Below are 23,606 nucleotides of genomic sequence, written 5' to 3' on the forward strand. Positions count from 1 at the left end.
CATTCTGAAATATCCTGTTGAGTATCACCAAGCCACAGCAGGCTAGGCTCTGGGCTAGGCTACAGCATACATGACCATAGTTCCCTATCAGTCGGTTCCTTCGACGTCTTGTCGAGACTGACGAATTGGGATATCGCCTGGATAGACCAATCTACTTCGTGTGTATACAAACGAGCCAATGAATATTGGCATGCATGATTGCAGCCAGCTGCGGCTGATCACAGCGTGAGCATATAATGCGCAGCAGGTGCATGCATCATCAAGCTTTCGCTTCGGAGCTGGACCATTATTGTGGAACAAGTCAAGAAGCAACACTTACCTCCATTTTTCTCTTTTGTTCTCAAGGCGCTTCAGCGGCGTGGTCTTCCGTGTCGAGTGGAAGCACACAGCTGGTCTTCACCATCCACCTTCTGTGTTGCTGCGGCCATCTCCCCTGTGCGCCTCAGCACTAAAAGAGCAAATTCCGTTAAGAGCAATTTCCGAAAAGAGTGAATTTCTAAAGGAGCTCCACGGGTTGATCGTCTATTTAAAGACGAGGCAACATGCCTTTCTCCCTGTGCGTTTCTGGGTGCGGCCGTTTCCTGGCGCCGGGTGATGGCCACGCACACTGCCTCACGTGTCTGGGCTTTCAACACGCTGAGGCAGCGTTCGTGGATGAGTCATGTCCCCATTGTGGGAAAATGACTATCGCGGAGTTGCGGACCAGACTCCGTTTCCTGCAAAGGGGCGGGGTTCCAGTCCCTCTGCCCAGAACGAACGTTCCTCCAGGCAAACGCCGGGGGGGCCTTGTCGCTGGAAGCAGGGGGCTGCCCGGTCTGACGGTGGCGGTGAGGAACTCCCCGCCCACTCCATCGGCGGGGGCTCCTCCTTCCACCGACGCTCCGTCGCCACCGGGGCTCTCAGGGAAGCGGGTTGGACCTCCCTTAGGGGTACCGCCCGTTACCTTTGGGCCCCCCCCCAACGAACAGATGTCAGTCGCAGCATCGGGGGGGGAAAGCCAGACCTCTCTGAGGAGGAGGACGGCACACTGTCGTCCACTGGGCGGTCAGCGGTGCCCGATACTGACCCGGAGATGATGGCTATGCTTGCTCGGGCCGCCGAGAGGGTAGGGCTTGAATGGAATCCTCCATCACGTCCCGACCCCTCCCGGCTGGATGACTGGTATCTCGGGGTGGCCCGCGCTGGTTCTCAGCGCCCCACCCCGGTGCCATTCTTCCCGGAGGTGCATGAAGAACTCACCCGAACGTGGACGGCACCTTTTACTGCCCAAAAGCGCTCGAGTGGGACTTCCTCCCTAACCACCCTCGATGGCGGACCAGCGCGGGGATACACGGCAGTCCCGCCGGTGGAGCGTGCGGTTGCGATGCAACTGTGTCCGGGCGCCGCTTCCTCTTGGCGGGGCAACAATCCGTCGCTCCCGTCCCGGGCCTGTAGGCACTCGTCGGCTCTGTTCGGCAGTGCCTATGTGGCCTGCGGCTCCGCTAGTTCCGCCCTTCACGCTATGGCGTTGCTACAGGTGCATCAGGCCCAGGCACTGAAAGACCTGTACGAGGGTGGTCACGACCCAGAAGTTCTTCGTGAACTTCGTATCGCCACGGACCTCGCGCTACGTGCGACGAAGGTGACCGCGCGGTCTCTGGGTCGTGCCATGTCCACCATGGTGGTCCAGGAACGCCATCTCTGGCTGTGTCTGGCTGATATGAGGGACTGTGATAAGACCAGGTTCCTCGACGCTCCGGTGTCCCAGACCGGCCTCTTCGGCGACGCTGTGGAGAGCTTTGCCCAGCAGTTTTCTGCAGCCAAGAAGCAGACTGAGGCCATCAGTCACATCCTGCCCGGGTGTACAGCTGCTGCCTCCACCCGTCAGCTCCACCCAGCTGATTTGGAGGCGCTTCGGCGAGGCTCAAGTAGATCTGTTCGCCTCCCCGGAGACAGCCCACTGCCAGCTCTTTTTCTCCCTGACCGAGGGCACTCTCGGCACGGACGCACTGGCATGCAGCTGGCCGCGGGGCCTCCGCAAATATGCGTTTCCCCCAGTGAGCCTTCTCGCACAGACATTGTGCAGTATCAGGGAGGACGAGGAGCAGGTCCTTCTGGTAGCCCCTTACTGGCCCACTCGGACCTGGTTACCCGAACTCATGCTCCTCGCGACAGCCCCTCCCTGGGAAATCCCTCTGAGGAAGGATCTTCTGACTCAGAGACGGGGCACCTTATGGCACCCGCGTCCAGACCTCTGGAAATTACATGTCTGGTCCCTGGACGGGACGCGGAGGTTCTAAGTGACCTACCCCAAGGGGTAGTTGACACTATTACTTTGGCGAGAGCGCAGTCTACTAGACATGCCTACGCCCTTAAATGGAACCTGTTTGTTGATTGGTGTTCCTTCCGGGGAGAGGACCCCCGAAGATGCCCGATCAGAGCCGTGCTCTCCTTTTTGCAGCAAGGGTTGGAGCGTAGGCTGTCCCCCTCAACCCTTAAAGTCTATGTGGCTGCTATGTCCGCTCACCATGACCTCATAGAGGGAAGGTCGGTAGGGAAGCACGACCTGATCACCAGGTTTCTTAGGGGAGCCAGGAGGTTGAATCCCACTAGGACCCCTTCCGTGCCCTCTTGGGACCTGTCGCTAGTGCTCACAGCACTGCAGCAGGCTCCCTTTGAGCCCTTGCAGTCAGTAGAGCTGAAGTTTCTCTCGATGAAAACTCTGCTCCTGCTTGCATTGGCTTCCATCAAGAGGGTAGGAGACCTGCACGCATTTTCGGTCGACGATTCGTGCCTAGAGTTTGGCCCGGCGGATTCCCAGGTAACACTGAGGCCCCGGCCTGGTTATGTGCCCAAGGTTCCCACGACACCCTTCATGGACCAAGTGGTGAGCCTGCAAGCGCTGCCCTCGGAGGAGGCAGACCCAGCCCTGGCTTTGCTTTGCCCCGTCCGAGCACTAAGATGCTACGTTGACCGGACACAAAGCTTCAGGACCTCAGACCAGCTCTTTGTGTGTCATGGAGGCAGGCAGAGGGGGAATGCCATCTCCAAGCAGAGGATGGCCCACTGGATAGTGGATGCCATTACCCTGGCCTATCAGGTTCAGGGTGTGCCCTTCCCCCTCAGGCTGAGAGCACACTTGCCTAGGAGTGTTGCATCCTCCTGGGCATTGGCTCGTGGCGCCTCGCTAAATGACATTTGTAGAGCGGCGGGCTGGGCGACCCCTAACACGTTCACAAGGTTCTATAGCCTTCGTGTAGACACAGTTTCCTCCTGTGTTCTCACCTCAAACTGGTAGGCACAGAGAGGCCTCGGTTTGGCTTGCTAAATTGCTCCAGAGTAACCTAAGAGTAGCTCTGTCGAGCTCCTCCGCCGAGCTTGACAGCCGACGTTGCGGAACGTCAGGCGTCAGGCCCTCACTCGATGAATCCTTCAGAACCGGTAGAGGGCTAGGCTCTACGTAGAGACTTAATTGCATCTCTTACAATTCCACATTGCGCCCTAGAGGCTGTGTGTTTCCCCGGTAGTACTTCTACCAGTGTATGAGGGTTCAATCACCTCCAATCTTCCATATAAACCTGAATTGAGTGATATGTGTATTGCTCCGAACCTCCTATCGGAAGGACGTGAGCCCCGCTTATTCCCAGTGCTCCAGTTTCACTGAAATGGATGGTGCTGAGTAATACAGTGACTGGCTCTCCTTGATGCGAGCCCCTGGCCAAAGCCAGTAAAGGGACCCAGGGGGGCCCGCTCAGGACACTGGAAGGGACAGCAGCAATGGCGTTTTGTTAGGGATCCCAATTCGTCGGTCTCGAAGGAGGGAACGGAGACGTCTCTTCCCGTCGCCGAGGCTCCTGTACCACCGCTGTATGGCCGGGCCTGTCCCAGCTCCTCAGCGAAACCTTGATGATGCATGCACCTGCTGCGCATTATATGCTCACGCTGTGATCAGCCGCAGCTGGCTGCAATCATGCATGCCAATATTCATTGGCTCGTTTGTACACACACGAAGTAGATTGGTCTATCCAGGCGATATCCCAATTCGTCGGTCTCGACGAGACGTCTCCGTTCCCTCCTTCAGGGAACGAGGGTTACAATATGTAACCGAGACGTTACTTGTGGTTGGCTTGGATGTGCGTCACTCAGAAAACAACAGGCCAATCAGAAGAGAGGCTCATGAATATTAATTAGATGGGCCAAAATCGACCTGTTCTTGACAGAGCTCCTAAAAAAGGAGCTGTAAAAATATATTGAGATGGATTTTGGCACTTATACCGCAAATATATATTTTTAAGGACAACAACTAAAATAAACCTCCAGAAATGTGTGGGACCTTTAACTTGACTCAGGAAGTTTAGCTGTAACTCGACTTGACTTTGTAGGAACAAGCATGACCTGACTTGGCAAAGGAAGAGCTGCGGTGAACTGACTTGACGTGAAAAGAGCAGCTCAAGCTTGACTGTACACATGAAGAGTGACTCAGACTTGACTTGTTACAGGAATGACAGCAGTGATGTGACGAGACTCCGGACAGTCAACCGTGACGAGATGAGACTCTGGACGGTCAGCCATGATGAGACTTGACATGACACAGGATTGGAAGCAGTGACATGACCGCCATTTTGTGAACGCGTTCCAATGCGTCCGCCATTACACGAGTGGCTTTACACACCGGAGTAGTGATCAATTCATTAGAATGTCCTGAGACCGTCATTGCCACGATGTTGCGTTCCTCCTCCGCGACACCCACAGTAAATGGCGAGCTCACACAGAGGCAGAGCAAAGTCCAAAAAATAAATGAATAATGAATGAGACGAGAACATGAGGTGAGCGGATCCATACGCAAGCTTTTATTTAAAGGCTTGATCATAACAGGCAAGGACAAACCTTACAGGCAAGACATGAGAGTAATCCAGGGACAGGCGAGGGTCGATCGGCGGCAAACGTAATCCAATTGGGCAAAGCGAATGGGTAAACCAAATAAACTGTCCAAAGATCAATCCAGGGGCGAACAGAGTCCAAAATGGCAAGACGAAGAGTAATCCAAACGCGTAAATTTCAGGGCAGGCTGCAGACTTGACTAGACGAGATAACCAGGCAGGGAATCAAAACACGAATAATATATATATATATATATTAACAGCAAATCAGCATTAGAATGATTTCTGAAGGATCATGTGACACTGAAGAGTAGAATAATGATGCTGAAAATTTTGCTTTGGTCACAGGAATAAATTACATTTTAAAATATATTAAAATAAAAAGTTAGTTATTTTAAATAGTAAAAATATTTCACAATATAACTTTTTTTGCTGTATTTTGGATCAAAGAAATGAAGCCTTGGTGTTTTTTGTCTTACTGTTTAACTTTTCACTGGTAATGTACAATGTGATATTTCTTATTTGCAGTAGCTCTATAAATGAGAATAATATTGAGTAATTGACATTTCAGACATAAGCAGCCATAATGGTTGGCTGACTGTACATTTATTCAGCTATTTAACAATGTAAATAAATAATATGAAACTGAAATGTTTTCTTTTTAAATTATTTTGTGTTAAGAAACAGTAGAGATATTACACAACTGTGATGTAGCACAAAACAAAATCAGAAGCTGTTTCTTCTACTAAACCAGTCACAAAATTAGACATTTATTCTAATAATCACCAAAAATAGAAAGTAAATCATGCATTTCTTAGTCTGATTTTATTTTCCGTCCCACAGGAATGGAAGGATCCTGATCTTGGATGGATGCAAGAGAGATCTAGATATCCAACAATTGTTCTGCCTGTTGATAAAATCTGGAATCCTAGGATAGTTTTGGACAATGCGTGAGTCTTAAGACTGATGCTGATTTATGGCATATATTTATCACTATGGTGTCTGCAGAGGACCTAAACCCATCACAAGACCGAGAACAACGATGTAAAGATGTCATAATCTGTCTCTATTTGCACTCAGAATAGAAACGACCACGAAGTCGTACACTAATGATGTACAGGTGAGGCGGGATGGAACTGTGTACCATGCGGTTGTTTTGTTCACCACCGTGAGCTGTGAAATCAACCTCTTCAACTACCCCTTTGTGATGGGGTCATGCCCTGTGGCCATCAACGGATGGAGTCAGAAAAGTAAGACAGAAATCATAAGGATATTTGTTAAGCAGATTATTACCATTTGCAAACATAATAAATAAATTGTGCCTGATGATAGTGCCTGTTTTCCATGGTTTGCACCAAGCAAACAGAGCTTTGTAAATGTGCTCTATGATGGCCGAGTTTACATGCAAATGAGACATGTTTGCACTCAACAGTTTGACTTAATTTAAATATCTCATGGTCTGATTAAGGTGGAATTGCAGCAACTATTTAGTGAATGCCTACTAGTGATCGACCGATATTGATTTTTTATTACCGATACCGATACCAATTATTTGCATGTTTCTGTGCCCGATAACCGATATTCATAACCGATATTTATTTACTATTATACTTCTGTTTTTGACACAATGATTACAACTCCACTGAACTGAACAACAATCTCTTTATAACAATCACTTTATAAACAATCCCTCCTTGCATAGTTGAGTGATGTATCTTTAGGTGAGTCCACAGGTTGGAGGTATTTTTTTGTTGTTTTAGATTTTGACCCCATGCTCACATTCATTTGGCATTCTTTGTCCATACTTCACTTTGCTGTCTATTTTTTATTTTGGTCATCTTAAAAATAATGTTGAATGTTAGCAGTCTTTCATGTTAAATTTAATATTCATATTACAACAATAAAAAATATTGTATGAAAAGCATGAGCAGCAACACTAACATTACCAATAAGCAAAAAAATATATAGAATGTCAATCTTCAAGCACAGGAGTCATATCAACTTTGCAGAAATGTAACTTCATTTTATACTACAATTTTATTAGGTTTATAAAGCTGTTTATAGGCTAAAGAGTGAAGAATAATGTTAATTTACAGATTAATATTCTGAAATATTGAAATATAACAAACAAAAATTGTTTTTTATGTTATATGTTATATCACAATTACGTTTTTGAAAGAAAAAAAAAACGTTTTTGTCGTTCTAGATTATGAAACGCGTGCAGACAAAGCGCATTAAATTTTTTTGTTATATTTATTTAGAAGATGTTTATTTAGAATGATGGTTATATAGTAAATGTTAATATAATTCGGAGTGTTTTAGTGAATCTTGTTAAAAGTTATATGCGGTGGCTGTGCTGGAGCATTTCATGAGCATCAACCCGGTGAGTGAACAGCAAAATGGAAGCGACTTCAGGAGACAAATGATAAGCATATAGACGCTCATTAGTGGCTGTATTTAATTCAGGCAAGTTACGTCTTTATTGGAACAGGACATGACGGTTTATTTTAGCATTCGTGACTCCGACTTCACAAGACTAATAATGAGCATGTAGACAGCAGAGAGAGAATTAAATTCAGTGCTTTTATTTACAACATGTGCTTATTCATGGCTGTATATTATTTAATTCAGGTTACGATTGTGGCAGGATTTGACAGATTATCTTGCGTAACTCTGTGAGTTCGTCTTTATTTCTTAGAGCCAAGCTGCATAAACTACATATCAGTTATTTATGTAACACATCTAATTTGTGCATTAATAGCTGTTATGTTAAATAAAGTTTACTAAATATAGCAAAGTTATGTCTTTATACGCCTTATTCAGCCCGCCGCCATTTTGAATCGAAAACGAGGCTGTGAGGGATAGCAGTCCAGCAGCGCCCACTGTGGCATATTGTTGCGTACCGGGATGTAGATTGTTTAGTCATAAAAATAAAGAGAAAATATAATTTCACTAATTTCCACAGGAGAAAGAACTTCAGAAAATGTGTATTAAAGTTCGACAGGACATAGGACCTAACTTTCAGGTAACAATATTGCATTTATTTAAGAAAATGACTGTGGAAACTAGCCGGTTGGCTAATTGCTAATTTATAATGTGAGCATGTTTATCTTCCTTTAAAAGTTTACGCAGAGCTAAAATGTTATGTTTTACTACAACAACTAAACTAAATATCTACATTTTGTATAGATTACAAAGAACACAACAGTGTGGCTCAACGTTTTACTCAGGATTGTTTTTCAAAAACACTGACTGGAATTAGGAAGCTTAAGGAGGGTTCAGCTCCGTCTGTGTTTACCTGAACTCAAAGACCTCACGAAAAGAAAACCTTGCGATCGTAAATGAAAAAGATATTATTTTTAAATGACGTTTTAAAAATTAACATGCTTAATAGTTTGTGTTAAGAGCCTGCAGTTAGATCGTAAGCCTCTTTCAGACAACATGTTAAGTCATACAAAAAACAGTGGGTAGAAAGTTTATTTTTATGCAAAGCGATCAAAAGATAACATTTATTAATTAGTTTGCCGTGTAGAGTTTGGGGTCAACCCCTTTTAAAATCGCAAAATGATATTCAGAACATTATTTTTTGTTTCTGTTTTGCTTTAGACAAGGAAAACATCATGTGTATCGTAATTTCATAATAAAGGTCGGTAAGATGCTTATGACCTAGCTGCAGACTCTTAACACAAACCATAAAGCATTTTAATCTATATAACATCATTTGAAAAACTCTGTATAGGCGTTTAAAGGAAGATAAACATGCTCACATTAGAAATTAGCAGTCTTTCCACAGTCATTTTCTTAAATAAATGCAATATTGTTACCTGAAAGTTAGGTTATATGTCCTGTCGAACAATCCACGTTTTCTGGAGTTCTTTGTCCTGTGGAAAAATGTGAAATGACGTATTATTTTACGGTTATACAATCTACATCCCGGTACGCAACAATACGCCACAGTGGGCGCTGCTGGACTGCTATCCCTCACAGCCTCGTTTTCGATTCAAAATGGCGGCTGGCTGAATAAGGCGTATTGTGACAGGATTTGACGGATTATTTTGCGTGACTCTGTGAGTTCGTCTTTATTTCTTAGAGACAATCTGCATAAACTACATGTCAGTCATTTATGTAACACATCTAATTTGTGCATTAATAGCTGCTATGTTAAATAAAGTTATTAAATATAGCAAAGCAAGTAAGTATGCTTTACCTGTGTACGTAGTTGTTGTTTCCCCTCAGACGCGGTGCTGCAATGGCGATCATGCATGTAAGTCTCAAAACACCAACAAGATGGCAGCGTTTATCGGTGAACCCGATATTACAAAACCGATAACCGATTATGGTAAAATGCTTAAATATCGGGAAAAATATCGGTAAATTGATATATCGGTCGATCTCTAATGCCTACTGTGAAAGTTATATATTTGAATAACTTAATAACTTAATATGTTTTCTTGTTTGTTTGTTTGATCCAGCTTGCGCACTCACACTCCAGATCGCTGACAATGTGTCTTTGGTTGGCGGCAGTCGAGGAGAGTGGCAGACTACCAGCGTGAATAAAATAGTGGATTCATCAAATCGTGCTTATCTCATGGTAAGCAAATTATTGACTCCTCAACCTCGGATCTGAGTTTAGAGAGCTTGTTACCTGTAACCCTCAAAGGCTAAATGGCCCATTATACAACCATAAACAAAACTTGATGACTTTAATGTAATGGTTCTCTTTAATGTAATGTTAAACCATTCCTTTTAACCATTTTCCTTCAACACATTTTTTTTGAACATAAACATCATGAAACATTCAGCATTCACAAAATGAATTGTGGTTAATTTAATGTACCAACTCTCCCAGTTTCAATTATTAAACAACGTTAAAATTTTGTCTTTTGGCTTTGAATATTGTGTTGGACGAGGAGGCTATTTTCAGTCAAAGAAGTTGAAAATACTTTGCTTTAAAAAATCACTTAACTGTAAGCATAAATAATTAGTTTAAAAATTATCTCAGAAGTTACTTTTATTTTGCACTACTTGACTCACTTTTTCCAATAGTTGACACAAAACAACTCGTAGGTGGTCAGAGGTGTCACATCTGCCGACATTTTTTGCCTTTACCCTAGTTTATCAGAAATCTTATAGTTTGCTGCAATAATACACCATATAAACAAACAATTACAAAATAAAATAAAAAATTGCATTTCCAAATTTGAATTTGGTAACACTCTTTCCTTGTCCAACTGTGCAAATGAAGTTTGTCTGAAACTAGACTGAAACATCACTAAACTGATTCCAGTTTAAGAAGGCCAGCCTTGTCATGTGATTTAACTTGTGAATTGAGGACATAGACCTATAATTGTTTGTTAATGAATCGCTTTTGGTCTTTGAACAGGTCGCTCTGTCGATTAGCCCCTTTAGTGCTTTTGTGACACTGATCCTGCCCAGTGCACTGGTACTACTGGCTGACCTGGTGAGCATTGCTCTGCCATTCGAAGGAGGAGAACGCAACTCTTGTAAAGTCACCTTGGTCCTGAGTTTCACCATGTTCCTCATCATCCTCAACGACCACCTGCCTAACGGTGGCAACTGCAGCCCCCTCCTCCGTAAGTGCAAGAAGAGAGAGATTTGAAACAAAACACTACAGATTTCAATTCTAAAGGTCAGATCCTACCTTTTCCCCATATATTTGCACCCTGCATGTATAAAGAAAAATTTTCCAAAATACATTTTCTAACAGCATACTTTAAAAAAAGTCAAAATCACTAGCATCTCATCATCATGTGCAATAATAATTGGATTTTCTCTGTTTTCTCCTCTAAAGATTACCACTTCAGCTTCCGTCTGGTGTGTTTGGTCATGAGTATGCTGGTTTCCATAGTGTTAACATGTCTGTCTGTAGAAGACAGCTTCTTGGTGTGCAGACGCTCCGCCAAGGTTCATCCATCAAAAAGCACCAAATCACAACATGACAACCTGGATCAGGAAAAAGGTGAGAGATGTCAGGAAACCATAGATAAATTTGCATATTTGTGACCCTGGACCACAAAACATAAGGGTCATAAGGGTCATTTTTTTAAAATAACAAACTGAATAAACAAGCTTTCCATTGATGTATTGTTTGTTCGGATAGGACAATATTTGGCAACTATTTGAAAATCTAGAATCTGAGGGTGCAAAAAAAATCTAAATGTTGAGAAAATTGCTCTTAAAGTTTTCTAATTGAAGTTCTTAGCAATGCATATTACTAATCAAAAATTAAGTTTTGATATTTTTACAGTAGGAAATTTACTAAATATCTTCATGGGACATGGTCTTTACTTAATATCCTAACGATTTTTTTTTTGATATTGCTACAAATATAGCCATGCTACTTAAGGCTGGTTTTGTGGTCCAGGGTCACACGTCTTTTAACTTTTAACTTTAAGTTATGAGACAAACCAAAAAAGTTCAAGTGTGTAAGATATGTTTTTTTAACATTATTATACTCATATCGTGACCTAATGTTAAACTGCCAGAATAGAAACCTCTAAAGATTATTTACTCACCGCCATGTCATACAATATGTCTTTATTTTTTCAGTCAAAAAGAACTGTTTTTGAGAAAAACATTCCAGGATTTTTCTCCATATAGTGGACTTCAATGGTGGTCAACGGGTTGAAGGTCTAAACTGCAGTTTCAATGCAGCTTTAAAGGCCCAGCTGAGGGAAAGGTGTCTTTTCTAGTGAAACAATTGTAATTTTCTTAAAAGAAATAATAATTTATGTACTTTATAACCCCAAATGCTCATCTTGCACTAGCTCTGCGATGCACATCTTCACACATCACGTAAACACATTGGAGTCACTTGCGGTTAGTTCTTCGTCTGTGTACTTTGGTTAAAAAAGGTAAGGTAGGAGTTCTCCTCCAACTTCAAAATTGTCCAACATAATTGTTTTACCATTTATTGTGAAGGGTGTTTGACTTTCTTTGCACGTAAACACTTTGTAAACACTGGGTCGGCACTTCCGCCTACACCACGTGTACCTGATTAAAATATTGGGTGAGACTGAACTTGTGCAAGATGTGTGGTTAAAAATTTGTAATTTTCTTAGAAAATGCTAGATAAGACCTTTATTCATCAGCTTGAATTGTGTAGAGCCCTTTGAAGCTGCATTGAAACTGCAATTTGCAAACTGCCACCATTGAAGTCCACTATATGGAAAAAAATCCTAGAATGTTTTCCTCAGGAACCTTAATCTCTTCTCAAATGTAGGCCAGGACTTAATTGTATCCATCCGACATCGATATACATTTACTTAAATAAGGAAACTGACACAAATGTACTTGATTGACTAAGTAAAATACTTAAAATAAAGATTAAAACCCACAGTAATGGCATCTTTTGCAAAAAGTGCTTCTTCAGCTCAAATGACATTTTTTAAGCTGGCAACTGTTCAGTGATTTTCAAACTTCATTTTTTTTCAATGGTGCATAAATGACACACTTCACCTTTAATTAGATCAACAATGCAATAACATAAATTATTTGGTTTGCGTCAACAGAGACAGGTGGGATTACAACAAAGTCTGGTGATCTGGCTTCAGAGACGGCTTCGCTCCACAAAATAGTGAACTTTTTGGAGGACATGGATAGAGGAGAAAAGGAGGCGGGGCGTAAAGTGGCATTTGCTTATTTCCTAGACAAATTCTGCTTTGGCTTTTTTATAATGATCTACATAATTTATGGCATAATTCTTATTATTATCACCCGCACAGACATTTGTAAGGTTGATAATCTAGACTTCTGGGATGAATCTCACCATGAAGATAACTACTATGACTACTCATACGAATACCCATAGACACTTTCACTGTACTGTAGTTTCAATAGGACCTCTCAGATCTTAAGTGTCAAGTATCAACCATTAGCAGCTATTACAGCTCTGCATAATCTGGGCAGCTGAATATAAACAAAATCTTGGAAATCAATACAAGACAAAATACCAAAATAGCTTAAATTGTAATTCTGTAAAATAAAATAAAAAATAAAAAAAATAAAAAATAAAAAAATAATTTAATTGTACAACTGAATATGCAAACTTTCTGCATGCTATTGAGATTGAAATATGAGTTTAATTCTATTAAACCACTATATTCTAGTTATTCGTGTAGCATTAATTAAAGAAACAAATACAAATGTTTCTTGTATTAAAACTTTTTTTGTCATTCTTAATATATGTTGGGGATGATTTTTCAGTACACATTATTGTAAAAAAAAAAATACAGAAGGTAAAAGCTGACTGGGTAACTAACTAGGTGATTGTTTAATTGTATCAGTTATGTGTCTGAAAAATTACATATTAAACTAAATTGAATTTGTGAGTATTTTGTGTTGTGTTGCTCACATTTTAGCCAACTTTTTGACCCTGGCCTATCTACAGTGGCAGCTATACTTTAGGGGGAAAACTCTTCCAAATTTAATTGAATTCATTTGAATAAACTATGCAAATATTATCCATTTCCAGATTTATATAGTGCAAAATAAAGTTTTTTTCTTTTATGACACCATTAAAAAATCTAACTCACAACTAATTTACACAACTCTCCAATAAGGATGATTTACATTTCGGTCTAACCCTTAAAAAGACTAACTACTATACTTCGAGCAGCTTTTATAACCTTTATTAACATTACACAACACATCAGTGACACAAAGAGTTTGCAAATAATAATCCCCTGTTCTGGCCTTTACTTTCCAATGAACTTGCTCTGTTTGGTGGAAGGCCTGGAGGTAACTTGCCACTGTGCTGGATTTACATATGATTAAAAAAGGCATTATTGACATTTGCTGGAATTTACTTACCGATTGTATTTTATTTTGTTCTCCAGGGAGACATTTTTAAAGACTGCGCTGGTGTTGTTGCCATGCAGTCATATAGGTTCGGTACAAGGGATAACAGATTTTTTTCTTTTTAGGTGAACTATTCCTTTAACAGACCTGAAACCCAAACACATCAATTGATTATTTTAACTGCTCAAGACAACCTAGGGTTTTGTAGTTTAAACCGAAACAATATTGTCTGGTTTAGTAGTTTTACTTTATTACTTAGTCTATAAAATATAATCTTTTGATTGTACTTTATGTACAGGTGCTGGTCATGTAATTAGAATATCTTCAAAAAGTTGATTTATTTCACTAATTCCATTCAAGAAGTGAAACTTGTATAATCTGTATATTCATTCCACACAGACTGATATATTTCAAGTGTTTATTTCTTTTAATTTTGATGATTATAACTGACAACTAATGAAAACCCCAATTTAGTATCTCAGAAAATTTGAATATTGTGAAAAGCGGTAACACTTTAGAATAATGGGCCGTTGTTAACAAGTAACTATGCAGGAAGTAATAGGTAGTTCTACATTAACACTTAATTTAATACTATTAACTAATATAGAAGCAAGATTAACTAAGCAGTAGGTCAGTGATAATTTTGGACAAAGGTAGTCCCTTATTAGGTATTTGATAATTACTAAAGAAAAAATTGTCATTGAGAACTACTTGTGAACTGTGACCAATTACTAAAGAATAACTAATTAACTATCACAACAGTAAGATTTATAAAATCAACAAGGTTATTTGTGCAAACTAATTTATGAACACCACCACCATCACCGGTTGAAATTGTGACTTACCAAAATATGACTGGATGTGTTCTCTGTTCATTTCAAACAAACATATAATATATGATTAATGATAATGATTAGTATGATAATAAAGCTGCATTTAGTTCAATGTTCAATGTTTTTTTTTAGTATTATTATTAATAGTATTCTGGGGCAGGCTTCTCTTTAGTGTGATAGTAAATAATTATGTTCTTTTACTTCCGTAATGAAGACATTAACTGCATTTATTTAGTAAAGTACAAAAAAAATTTCACAGTACAATGTCTGAATATCACTAGTGCTTCAGTGCAAGTTTACTGTAAATTACTTGTAAAATCCATCTTAACCCCTCAATAATAACTCAAGTGTTACCTTGTCAGTCTGTATGAACTACTAGTGTGTTCTGGCCCATTATTTTAAAGTGAAAAACATGTTAACCCCTCAATAATAACTCAAGTGTTACCTTGTCAGTCTGCATGAACTACTAGTGTGATCTGGCCCATTATTTTAAAGTGAAAAACATGTTAACCCCTCAATAATAACTCAAGTGTTACCTTGTCAGTCCGTATGAACTACTAGTGTGATCTGGCCCATTATTTTAAAGTGAAAAACATGTTAACCCCTCAATAATAACTCAAGTGTTACCTTGTCAGTCTGTATGAACTACTAGTGTGATCTGGCCCATTATTTTAAAGTGAAAAACATCTTAACCCTTCACTAATAACTCAAGTGTTACCTTGTCAGTCTGCATGAACTACTAGTGTGATCTGGCCCATTATTTTAAAGTGAAAAACATCTTAACCCCTCAATAATAACTCAAGTGTTACCTTGTCAGTCTGTATGAACTACTAGTGTGATCTGGCCCATTATTTTAAAGTGAAAAACATGTTAACCCCTCAATAATAACTCAAGTGTTACCTTGTCAGTCTGTATGAACTACTAGTGTGATCTGGCCCATTATTTTAAAGTGAAAAACATCTTAACCCTTCACTAATAACTCAAGTGTTACCTTGCTTGTGGCTAGTTATATTTACTGTGCCAAATTTATTTTAAGAGTTTAATTTTACTTTAATTTTAAAATGTCCCCCAAACATAAACCTACCAATTTTATAGCAAATATGCAAATTTATCATTTCATTATAAGCGATTTAGATAGCCCCCTTGACCTGCCCCCAAACCTAAACCATTTTACAGCAAATATGCATTTTTTCATTATATTAATAAGTGATTTAAAATGTAATATATAAAACGTAACTTTAACTGACCAAAATATGCAGGAAAATTCTCATTTTGATAACAATATAGCATTAAAAAAAAATTATCGTCACTAATCACACTCCTACCTCTAAACCTAACGTTAACCATAACTCTCTCTGTACAGTAATAAAGAAAAACATGAAAGATGGAAACGTGCATTCGCAATCATTTATTCATTGCAAAAATGTCAACAGCCGTACCAAAAAGTAATCCAAATGACTATGCGTTTGCAGCCGCAGTCGTCTCTGGCGGAATACAGACAGTAGGTTTCTTTGAGGTACAGAGCAGGATTTAGGTTGCTGATGGCTGAAAATATTATCCCGATCCTCTCCGTGATGGCGCCTGCGCATCGTTCAAACAAATCTCACCAGAAACACGGCATGTCGTAATCTGTAGCGAATGCTGGCAAGAGCCAATGAACGTTCGATTTTCCTGCCGTAAAGCCTGTAGTTTCCTGGTGCGTTTGTATTTGAATTGTTAAATGCACTGCAGCGCGGGGGTTTATTGCTGTTGCTGCTGGAGTCGCTGCTCGGGATGGAGATGTCACGATCGTCATATAAAGGCTTGAATTTGGGTCTGTTCCTCCCAATCGTATGAATTCTGAAGATCTGGATTACAGCGTACAAATAAAATTGTTTGATTTTATGATTATGATGCGTGTTCGGTGCATTTTATGGTTGTATTGTTAGTCACAGCATGTCAGAGAAAACGCCTTTTGTGTCCCACCACGGCAAACGAAGCTAATATTACATGAATGGTTAAACGATTGCAGAAATGTCATTTATTTTAATGGTTTAAAGTGTAGTCTTGTTTAACATTTTGTAGACCTTAAAATGCTAAAAAATACTAAGTATTTGTACGTTTAGATGCTGTAAATACGTCAGTATTGTATGTTTTAGTGTCTGGAAAAACGTAAGTGAATGTACGTTTTGGAGAACCACATTTTATGTAAATACATACGAATTATCATGAGATCAAGTTGCATATAGACATGTTGGTGAGGGGTTAAGATGTTTTTCACTTTAAAATAATGGGCCAGATCACACTAGTAGTTCATACAGACTGACAAGGTAACACTTGAGTTATTATTGAGGGGTTAACATGTTTTTCACTTTAAAATAATGGGCCAGATCACACTAGTAGTTCATGCGGACTTACAAGGTAACACTTGAGTTATTATTGAGGGGTTAACATGTTTTTCACTTTAAAATAATGGGCCAGATCACACTAGTAGTTCATGCGGACTTACAAGGTAACACTTGAGTTATTATTGAGGGGTTAACATGTTTTTAACATCTACACTCCTTCCAGAAGACTGAGATCCTCTAGTGAAAGACGCCTCATTGTACCACCACAGAGAGGTATTAAATCACTGTCCAGAACATTCTCGTTCAACGTTCCTGCCTGGTGGAATGATCTTCCCACCCCTATCCGGAATGCAGACTCCTTAACAGCTTTCAAACGACTGCTGAAAACCCATCTTTTTCGACACTATCTGACTCAATAAAAAAAAAAAAAAAAAAAAAAAAAAAAATCCTCCCTTCTAGCCTGTTTTTCCTCTCTTTCTTGATCTTCTCCTTCTAGCCTGCACTCTTCTAACAACGCCTGATATATGGTATTTTTGAACACTTCCTATGTTGATCTGCCTCCTTAGGATGAATCACTTGTTGTATTCCCAATTGTAAGTCGCTTTGGATAAAAGCGTCGGCTAAATGAATAAATGTAAATGTAAATGTAAATGTTTTTCACTTTAAAATAATGGGCCAGATCACACTAGTAGTTCATGCGGACTTACAAGGTAACACTTGAGTTATTATTGAGGGGTTAACATGTTTTTCACTTTAAAATAATGGGCCAGATCACACTAGTAGTTCATACAGACTGACAAGGTAACACTTGAGTTATTATTGAGGGGTTAAGATGTTTTTCACTTTAAAATAATGGGCCAGATCACACTAGTAGTTCATGCAGACTGACAAGGTAACACTTGAGTTATTATTGAGGGGTTAAGATGGATTTTGCAAGTAATTTACAATAAACAGTTTTTATCATATTTTATATGACATACTGTACAGCCATGCATTTCTTTGAAGCACTATACTGATATTCTAACAGACATTGTAATGTGGAAAATGTTGTGTTTGTGCTTAACAAAATAAATGCAGTTAATGTCTTCATTACGGAAGCAAAATAACATATTTACTATCACACTAAAGAGAAGCCTGCCCCAGAATACTTAAAAAAAAAAAAAAAAAAAAAAAAAAACAACAACATTGAACTAAATGCAGCTCACAATAGTGAAATAATCCAATCATGAGAATCCAATCATTGCTGGCATTACATCCTAATTAAATAAATTATATGTTTGTTTGAAATGAACAGAGAACTCATCCATTCATATTTTGGTCAGAGTCACAATTTCAACCGGTGATGGTGGTGGTGTTCATAAATTAGTTTGCACAAAGAACCTAATTGTTGATTTTATAAATGTTACTGTTGTGTTAATTAATTAGTTATTCTTTAGGAATTGGTCACAGTTCACAAGTAGTTCTGAATGACAATTTTTTCTTTAGTAATTATCAAATACCTAATAAGGGACTACCTTTGTCCAAAATTATCACTTACCTACTGCTTAGTTAATCTTGCCTCTGTATTAGTTAATAGTATTAAGTTAAGTGTTAATGTAGAACTACCTATTACTTCCTGCATAGTTACTTGTTAACAACGGCCCATTATTCTAAAGTGTTACCTGAAAAGCTTCAGTATTGAAGACACCTGGTGCCACACTCTAATCAGCTAATTAACTCAAAACACCTGCAAAGGCCTTTAAATGATCTCTCAGTCTGCATCCGAAATCGCATACTTCCATACTATTTAGTAGGCAAAAAGCAGTCCGCGAAGAAAAAGTATGCATGAAATCTCAAACACCACAAAAGAGTAGGCGAGATTTACCAGGATGAAGCACTTTTTCTCGCGAGATTCAGGTGTACGTATACCTAAGTATCGTTCGAATATGCCTACTTACCTACTATATAGTAGGCGAAATGGGTACGTGAGAAGAGTAACCACAAAAGAGTAAGCGAGAGATCCCCGGATGCCTACCGAGTCCCGCCCAGATTTTGAAGTGTCGATCGAGGGATACTTTTCTACTTTTCTATCCCAGAAGCCCACGGGAGATCAATACATCATCATCGAACGTGATGGAGAACAGCAACGAGGGTGTTTCCAAAAGTGAGTAACCTTACGCTGTTCCTTGTGTCACAATCGCGTAGAACAAACTTTTAAATCGCTTAAGGTGTAACTGTATAGTATATTTGTGATTGTCCTGTAAAAACATGTTGTATATGTATAGCAAACAGGGGAGATCCAGGAAACACACGTATATCTCCAAAGTGAATGAACATAAACCACATACATCTTAAAGATGGTTGTAAAATGTCTATTTAATATGTGATAGGAAAAAGTTTGAAAAGAATTGCAGATGAGGACGTAATAGACATCTGAGTGTTGTGTGCTGTTACAGTAGAATTCACTGTTGTCAAGACCGTTTACTTTATATGAATTGAATGTAAATAAATGCATGTACATATAGTAACTAAACATAACTGATCTTTTTTATTAGTATAAATAGAGGAGCATTTGTGTTGGATAAAATGCGAGTGTAAATGCAGTGTTGAGCACATGAATCACAGAGGTGACTTGAAACTTTTCTGGATGTTACAGGGACAGGACGTGATGGACGGCAGAGACCAGTAAAGGTGGACACGGTGGTCAGCTGCTTCATCAGAATAAAGCTGCAGAATTGGCACAGCTGTTGATGGCAGTTGTTATTTACAGGCTGTGAACACATGATTGTCAGAACAATTACTTTGAATAAAGCTTTGTTTTATGTGTCTTTGACTTGTATTTATTTAACAACAAGGTTACTTTTATATATTCTTTTACAAAATTATTCATGTTTCTTGTTGTCAGTTAATAAAATATAGCATTCATTACTTGACTGAGAATTGAGATGTATTCAGATTGACTGCATAGTCATGAATATGTCATGCATATGGCGTATTTAAAAAAAATGCATGTAGTTCATTTTACTAAAAATATTAATTAGTGGTTAGCATTTATCAGTATTATTGTTCATAAGAGTTGGTGTTGTCTAGCAATGCATTCCGAAGTAATACTTAATTCTTTCGAGTGTAAAATCAAAAGTCTTCTCCAAAGACGTGATCTTCCAGCAGCTGACTGACGTCTCCTTTGTGCAGATATTACAAGCATTGCAAACAAGGAGGGCAACGTACTAGGTACGGTTGTCGTGATGCCATTGGGTGTTCTGTGCACCTGTCGCCTTAATTTTATTTTATTAGCACTGCAGAACTTCTGGCGCAGCGTCGATCGGAAGCGACGAAGGGCCAGGAGCACGGTCAACAACTCGAGGCAATTGATATGCCACTGCAGCTGAGGTCCTGTCCAGGAGCCCGAGGCTGCTTGCCCGTTGCATATAGCACCCCAACCCGTGGTGGAGGCATCGGTGTGGACCACGACGTGCCTGGAAACCTGCCCCAAGGGAACTCCGGCCCGAAGGAAGGCAGGGTCTGACCACGGACTGAAAAGGCGACGACACTGGCGGGGAAACGCCAATCCGAAGTGTGCCACGGTGCCATGCCCGTCTTGGAACTCGATTGTGTAACCAGTGCTGAAGCGGTCTCATATGAAGCAAGCCCAGCGGCGTAAACCGCGGCCGCAGCTGCCATATGCCCCAGGAGCCTCTGAAAAGTTTTGAGAGGAACCGCTGTCTTGTGCCTGAATAAGTCCAGACATCTCAGCACCGACTGCGCGCACTCGTTTGTGAGGCGGGCAGTCATATTGATCGAGTCCAGCTCCACACCGAGAAAAGAGATCCTCTGCACTGGGGAGAGTTTGCTCTTCTCTCGGTTGACCTGAAGGCCCAGATGGCTGAGGTGCCGAAGCACCAGGTCCCTCTGCTCGCACAATAGATCTCGCGAGTGAGCTACCAGGAGCCAGTCGTCCAGATAGTTGAGAATGCGAAGCCCCGACTGCCAAAGAGTGGCCAGGGCCGCTTCCGCGACCTTGGTGAAGACGCGGGGAGAGAGGGACAGGCCAAATGGGAGAACCTTGTACTGATATGCTCGACCTTCGAAGGCAAACCGAAGAAAGGGTCTGTGACGAGGAAGGATCGAGACTGTACCTGTACCGCCTCTGTACCTGGGCGGACGCCTGGCGAATTGAATCGCGTAGCCGAGACGTACCGTCCGTATCAACCACCGTGAGGGGTTGGGGAGCTGAAGCCACGCCTTCAACCGGCTCGCTAGCGGTATCAAGGGAACGTTGACCGACGTGAGCCTAAGGGGGCGGGGGGAAGGGGACTGACCCCAGAGAACGCTGAGTTCTGGGGGAGAGTATGGCTGAGAGAAACAGCGCTTACCTTCTTCCCTGGATCCCGCGCTGGCGATGCCAGGCTCCGAGTTCGATGCCGAGGAGTGTAAGTTCTGCTCGAGAAGGGAACTCGGGGCCGAGGCCCCAGAGGTGGGAGAATTTGCTCTTTCTGTGAAAATGTGGGTACCGCCGAACCGTGGGCCGGCGGCGATGTTAGTATGCACAGGAGTTCCCGGCCCTCCACCGGGAGAGGGGGAGACGATGTCGTTGTCCCCCGAAGAGCAATCTCGACCACCTCTGGGTTGCCCGCATCAGGGACGCTTTGGCATTGGTGGCTTAACGACGGGCCGCGGGGCGCAGAGGGGAGCCGTCTCGCGAAAGAGCGGCGGTTCCTCAGCGTGACCATGGTCATGCACTCACAATGTTCGCACGAACCATCCGTGAACGCTGCCTCAGCATGCTCTAAGCCCAGGCATGTGAGGCAGCGTTCATGTCTGTCCTCGGAGATGAGGAAACTGCCACATCCAGTAGCGCACGGCCGGAAAACCATCCTGAAAAGGACGCTTCACGGCCCGTGAGAAATTGCTCTTCTTCGATCCCGGTCTGCCCAGGGAGGAACCGCGGCACTCTGTGCACTGCTGGGGCTGCAGCGCAGTAGGCTTTTAATGGCCGTGAAAACGGCTGCCCACAGGATACCGCTGACGGCTGCCAAAACACTCTTTTAGATGACTCTTTTAGGTGGCAGCACGTCAGCGGAGAAGAGCTTCAGGAACGTTGCTTCTTGTCTTTCTTAGTTGTAAGGCTCGAGCAGGAAAGGCTCTGAAAGCAAAAGTCTAACTGAGTGATTTGCAATTGGCCTTTTTATATATGGCTCAGAGATGATCGGTCTCTCAAGCGAGATCCCATGTAACGTCGAAGTGATTCGACTGTAGGGGAACAAAGGAGATTTTTGCGTGTGGATAAACAATTTTGCACATAAATAAATTAAAAACATGTTCAAGTGGTTATGATTTTTAGGTTTTCGTAATAAAAAATAACATCTTTAAGGATTAAACTGGGATATAGCCTAAAAACGTACTAAAATCATAAAGGTATCTGTTTCTTCTGGAAAACCACAAAATGAGAAATTTGATCAACATCATAATATATACAAATAGATAATATATACAAATAGATGAATTAAACCTGTCGCTCATATCTTTTAAATTGTTGCTCTTGTTTTAACCCTTGTGCATTGTTTCAATTTACAACCTTTCGTTATGTTTCGTGGCTGAAAAAAGCCACTACTTTAAACTGCTGTAAAAATGTATCAGATAAATATTTTTTTTTTTCAATTTTTTTTGCATAAATCTATTAATTAACCTCAGTCCTGCTCAAAAATACTAAATGTTTAAAAAAAAATTCAGGATTTTAACTCTTTAATTGCCAAATTCCTAAATGATGTCACTGATTTGGGAAAAAAAAAAACCCATAAAATTATTCATTTTAAATATAAAAGGTAATTGTGGCCTGGATTTTTTTTTTACCTTTTTAACAGTCTTGGACATGTGAAAGATTAGTAAGAACATTGGCTTTCATGCATTGTTAGTTTTGGTGCAGCATCAGATTTTCTTTTTTTCTCCCTCATTTATTGTTTGTGGCTGTTTTTGCCCCATTGACTTCTATTATAACCACCTTTTTTGATTGCAAAGCCATGACACCATATAATGCTGAATTCTTGATTGTTTGTGGTTTTCCCTTTTGGGAAGGGGTCAAATTTGTAAATTGTACTGTTGATTATCAGTTGGCCCCATTAACCCTTTAGATAGGCCTTTGCGAAAAAAAGCTTAGTTTTACATAGAGTTCTATGGAGTATAACGGCATATTATAGTGTGCGTGTGTGTATGTGTGTGTGAGCGTGTGTGAGTGTGTGAAAGTGTGTGCGAGTCTATGAGAGTGTGTGTGAGTGTCTGTAAGTGTGGGAGAGACCTCTGTGCACCTTGATACATCTCAGAAAATCAAAAAAAACACCTCAGCTCTCAGAACTATATGGAAAACAAATACATAATTAAAGCTGCAAGCAGCGTTGACCGGGCCCTCGCCGTCTGGCAGTCGCCATCCCGATAACATCAGGAAAACGGTGCCCAGTTGGCACATGCATTCACAGTAACCCTTTGGACTAACCCTAACTGTCTCTCCTCCTGTCTGACTCTTTCTCTTGCCACCCATCCCCCCTCCTTACACTCAGCCACTTACCACACAAACACACACATAGAGTGCAGAACAGAGTGAGATCAGATATGTTTTTTAATTTTCTTTCATTCGTGGAGTTTTGTATAATTATGAAATGAACTGTGCTTAATCAGAATGAATAGTTATTTGTATGAAAATTTTTTCAAAGCGTTAGGATGCTGCACTTTAAATATATAATAAATCATTGAAAATTGAAAATGGAAAATGAAATTCTAGGCACGCTATCTGCCTC

The 23,606-nt window shown here is 40.9% G+C and overlaps 1 protein-coding gene across 1 annotated transcript; it reads left to right on the top strand.

Moving 5' to 3' along the window:
- The first annotated feature begins 4,446 nt into the window (after positions 1 to 4,446).
- LOC141317944 (5-hydroxytryptamine receptor 3A-like) lies at positions 4,447 to 12,690 on the top strand. Its single transcript, XM_073833169.1, has 7 exons — positions 4,447 to 4,542; positions 5,703 to 5,809; positions 5,940 to 6,109; positions 9,332 to 9,450; positions 10,243 to 10,453; positions 10,672 to 10,839; positions 12,392 to 12,690. Exons 1-7 carry the CDS (start codon positions 4,447 to 4,449, stop codon positions 12,688 to 12,690), a joined length of 1,170 nt encoding a protein of 389 aa, XP_073689270.1.
- Positions 12,691 to 23,606: the final 10,916 nt, after the last annotated feature.

This window comes from Garra rufa, chromosome 1 (assembly GCF_049309525.1).
Source record: "Garra rufa chromosome 1, GarRuf1.0, whole genome shotgun sequence".
NCBI classification, from domain to species: domain Eukaryota; kingdom Metazoa; phylum Chordata; class Actinopteri; order Cypriniformes; family Cyprinidae; genus Garra; species Garra rufa.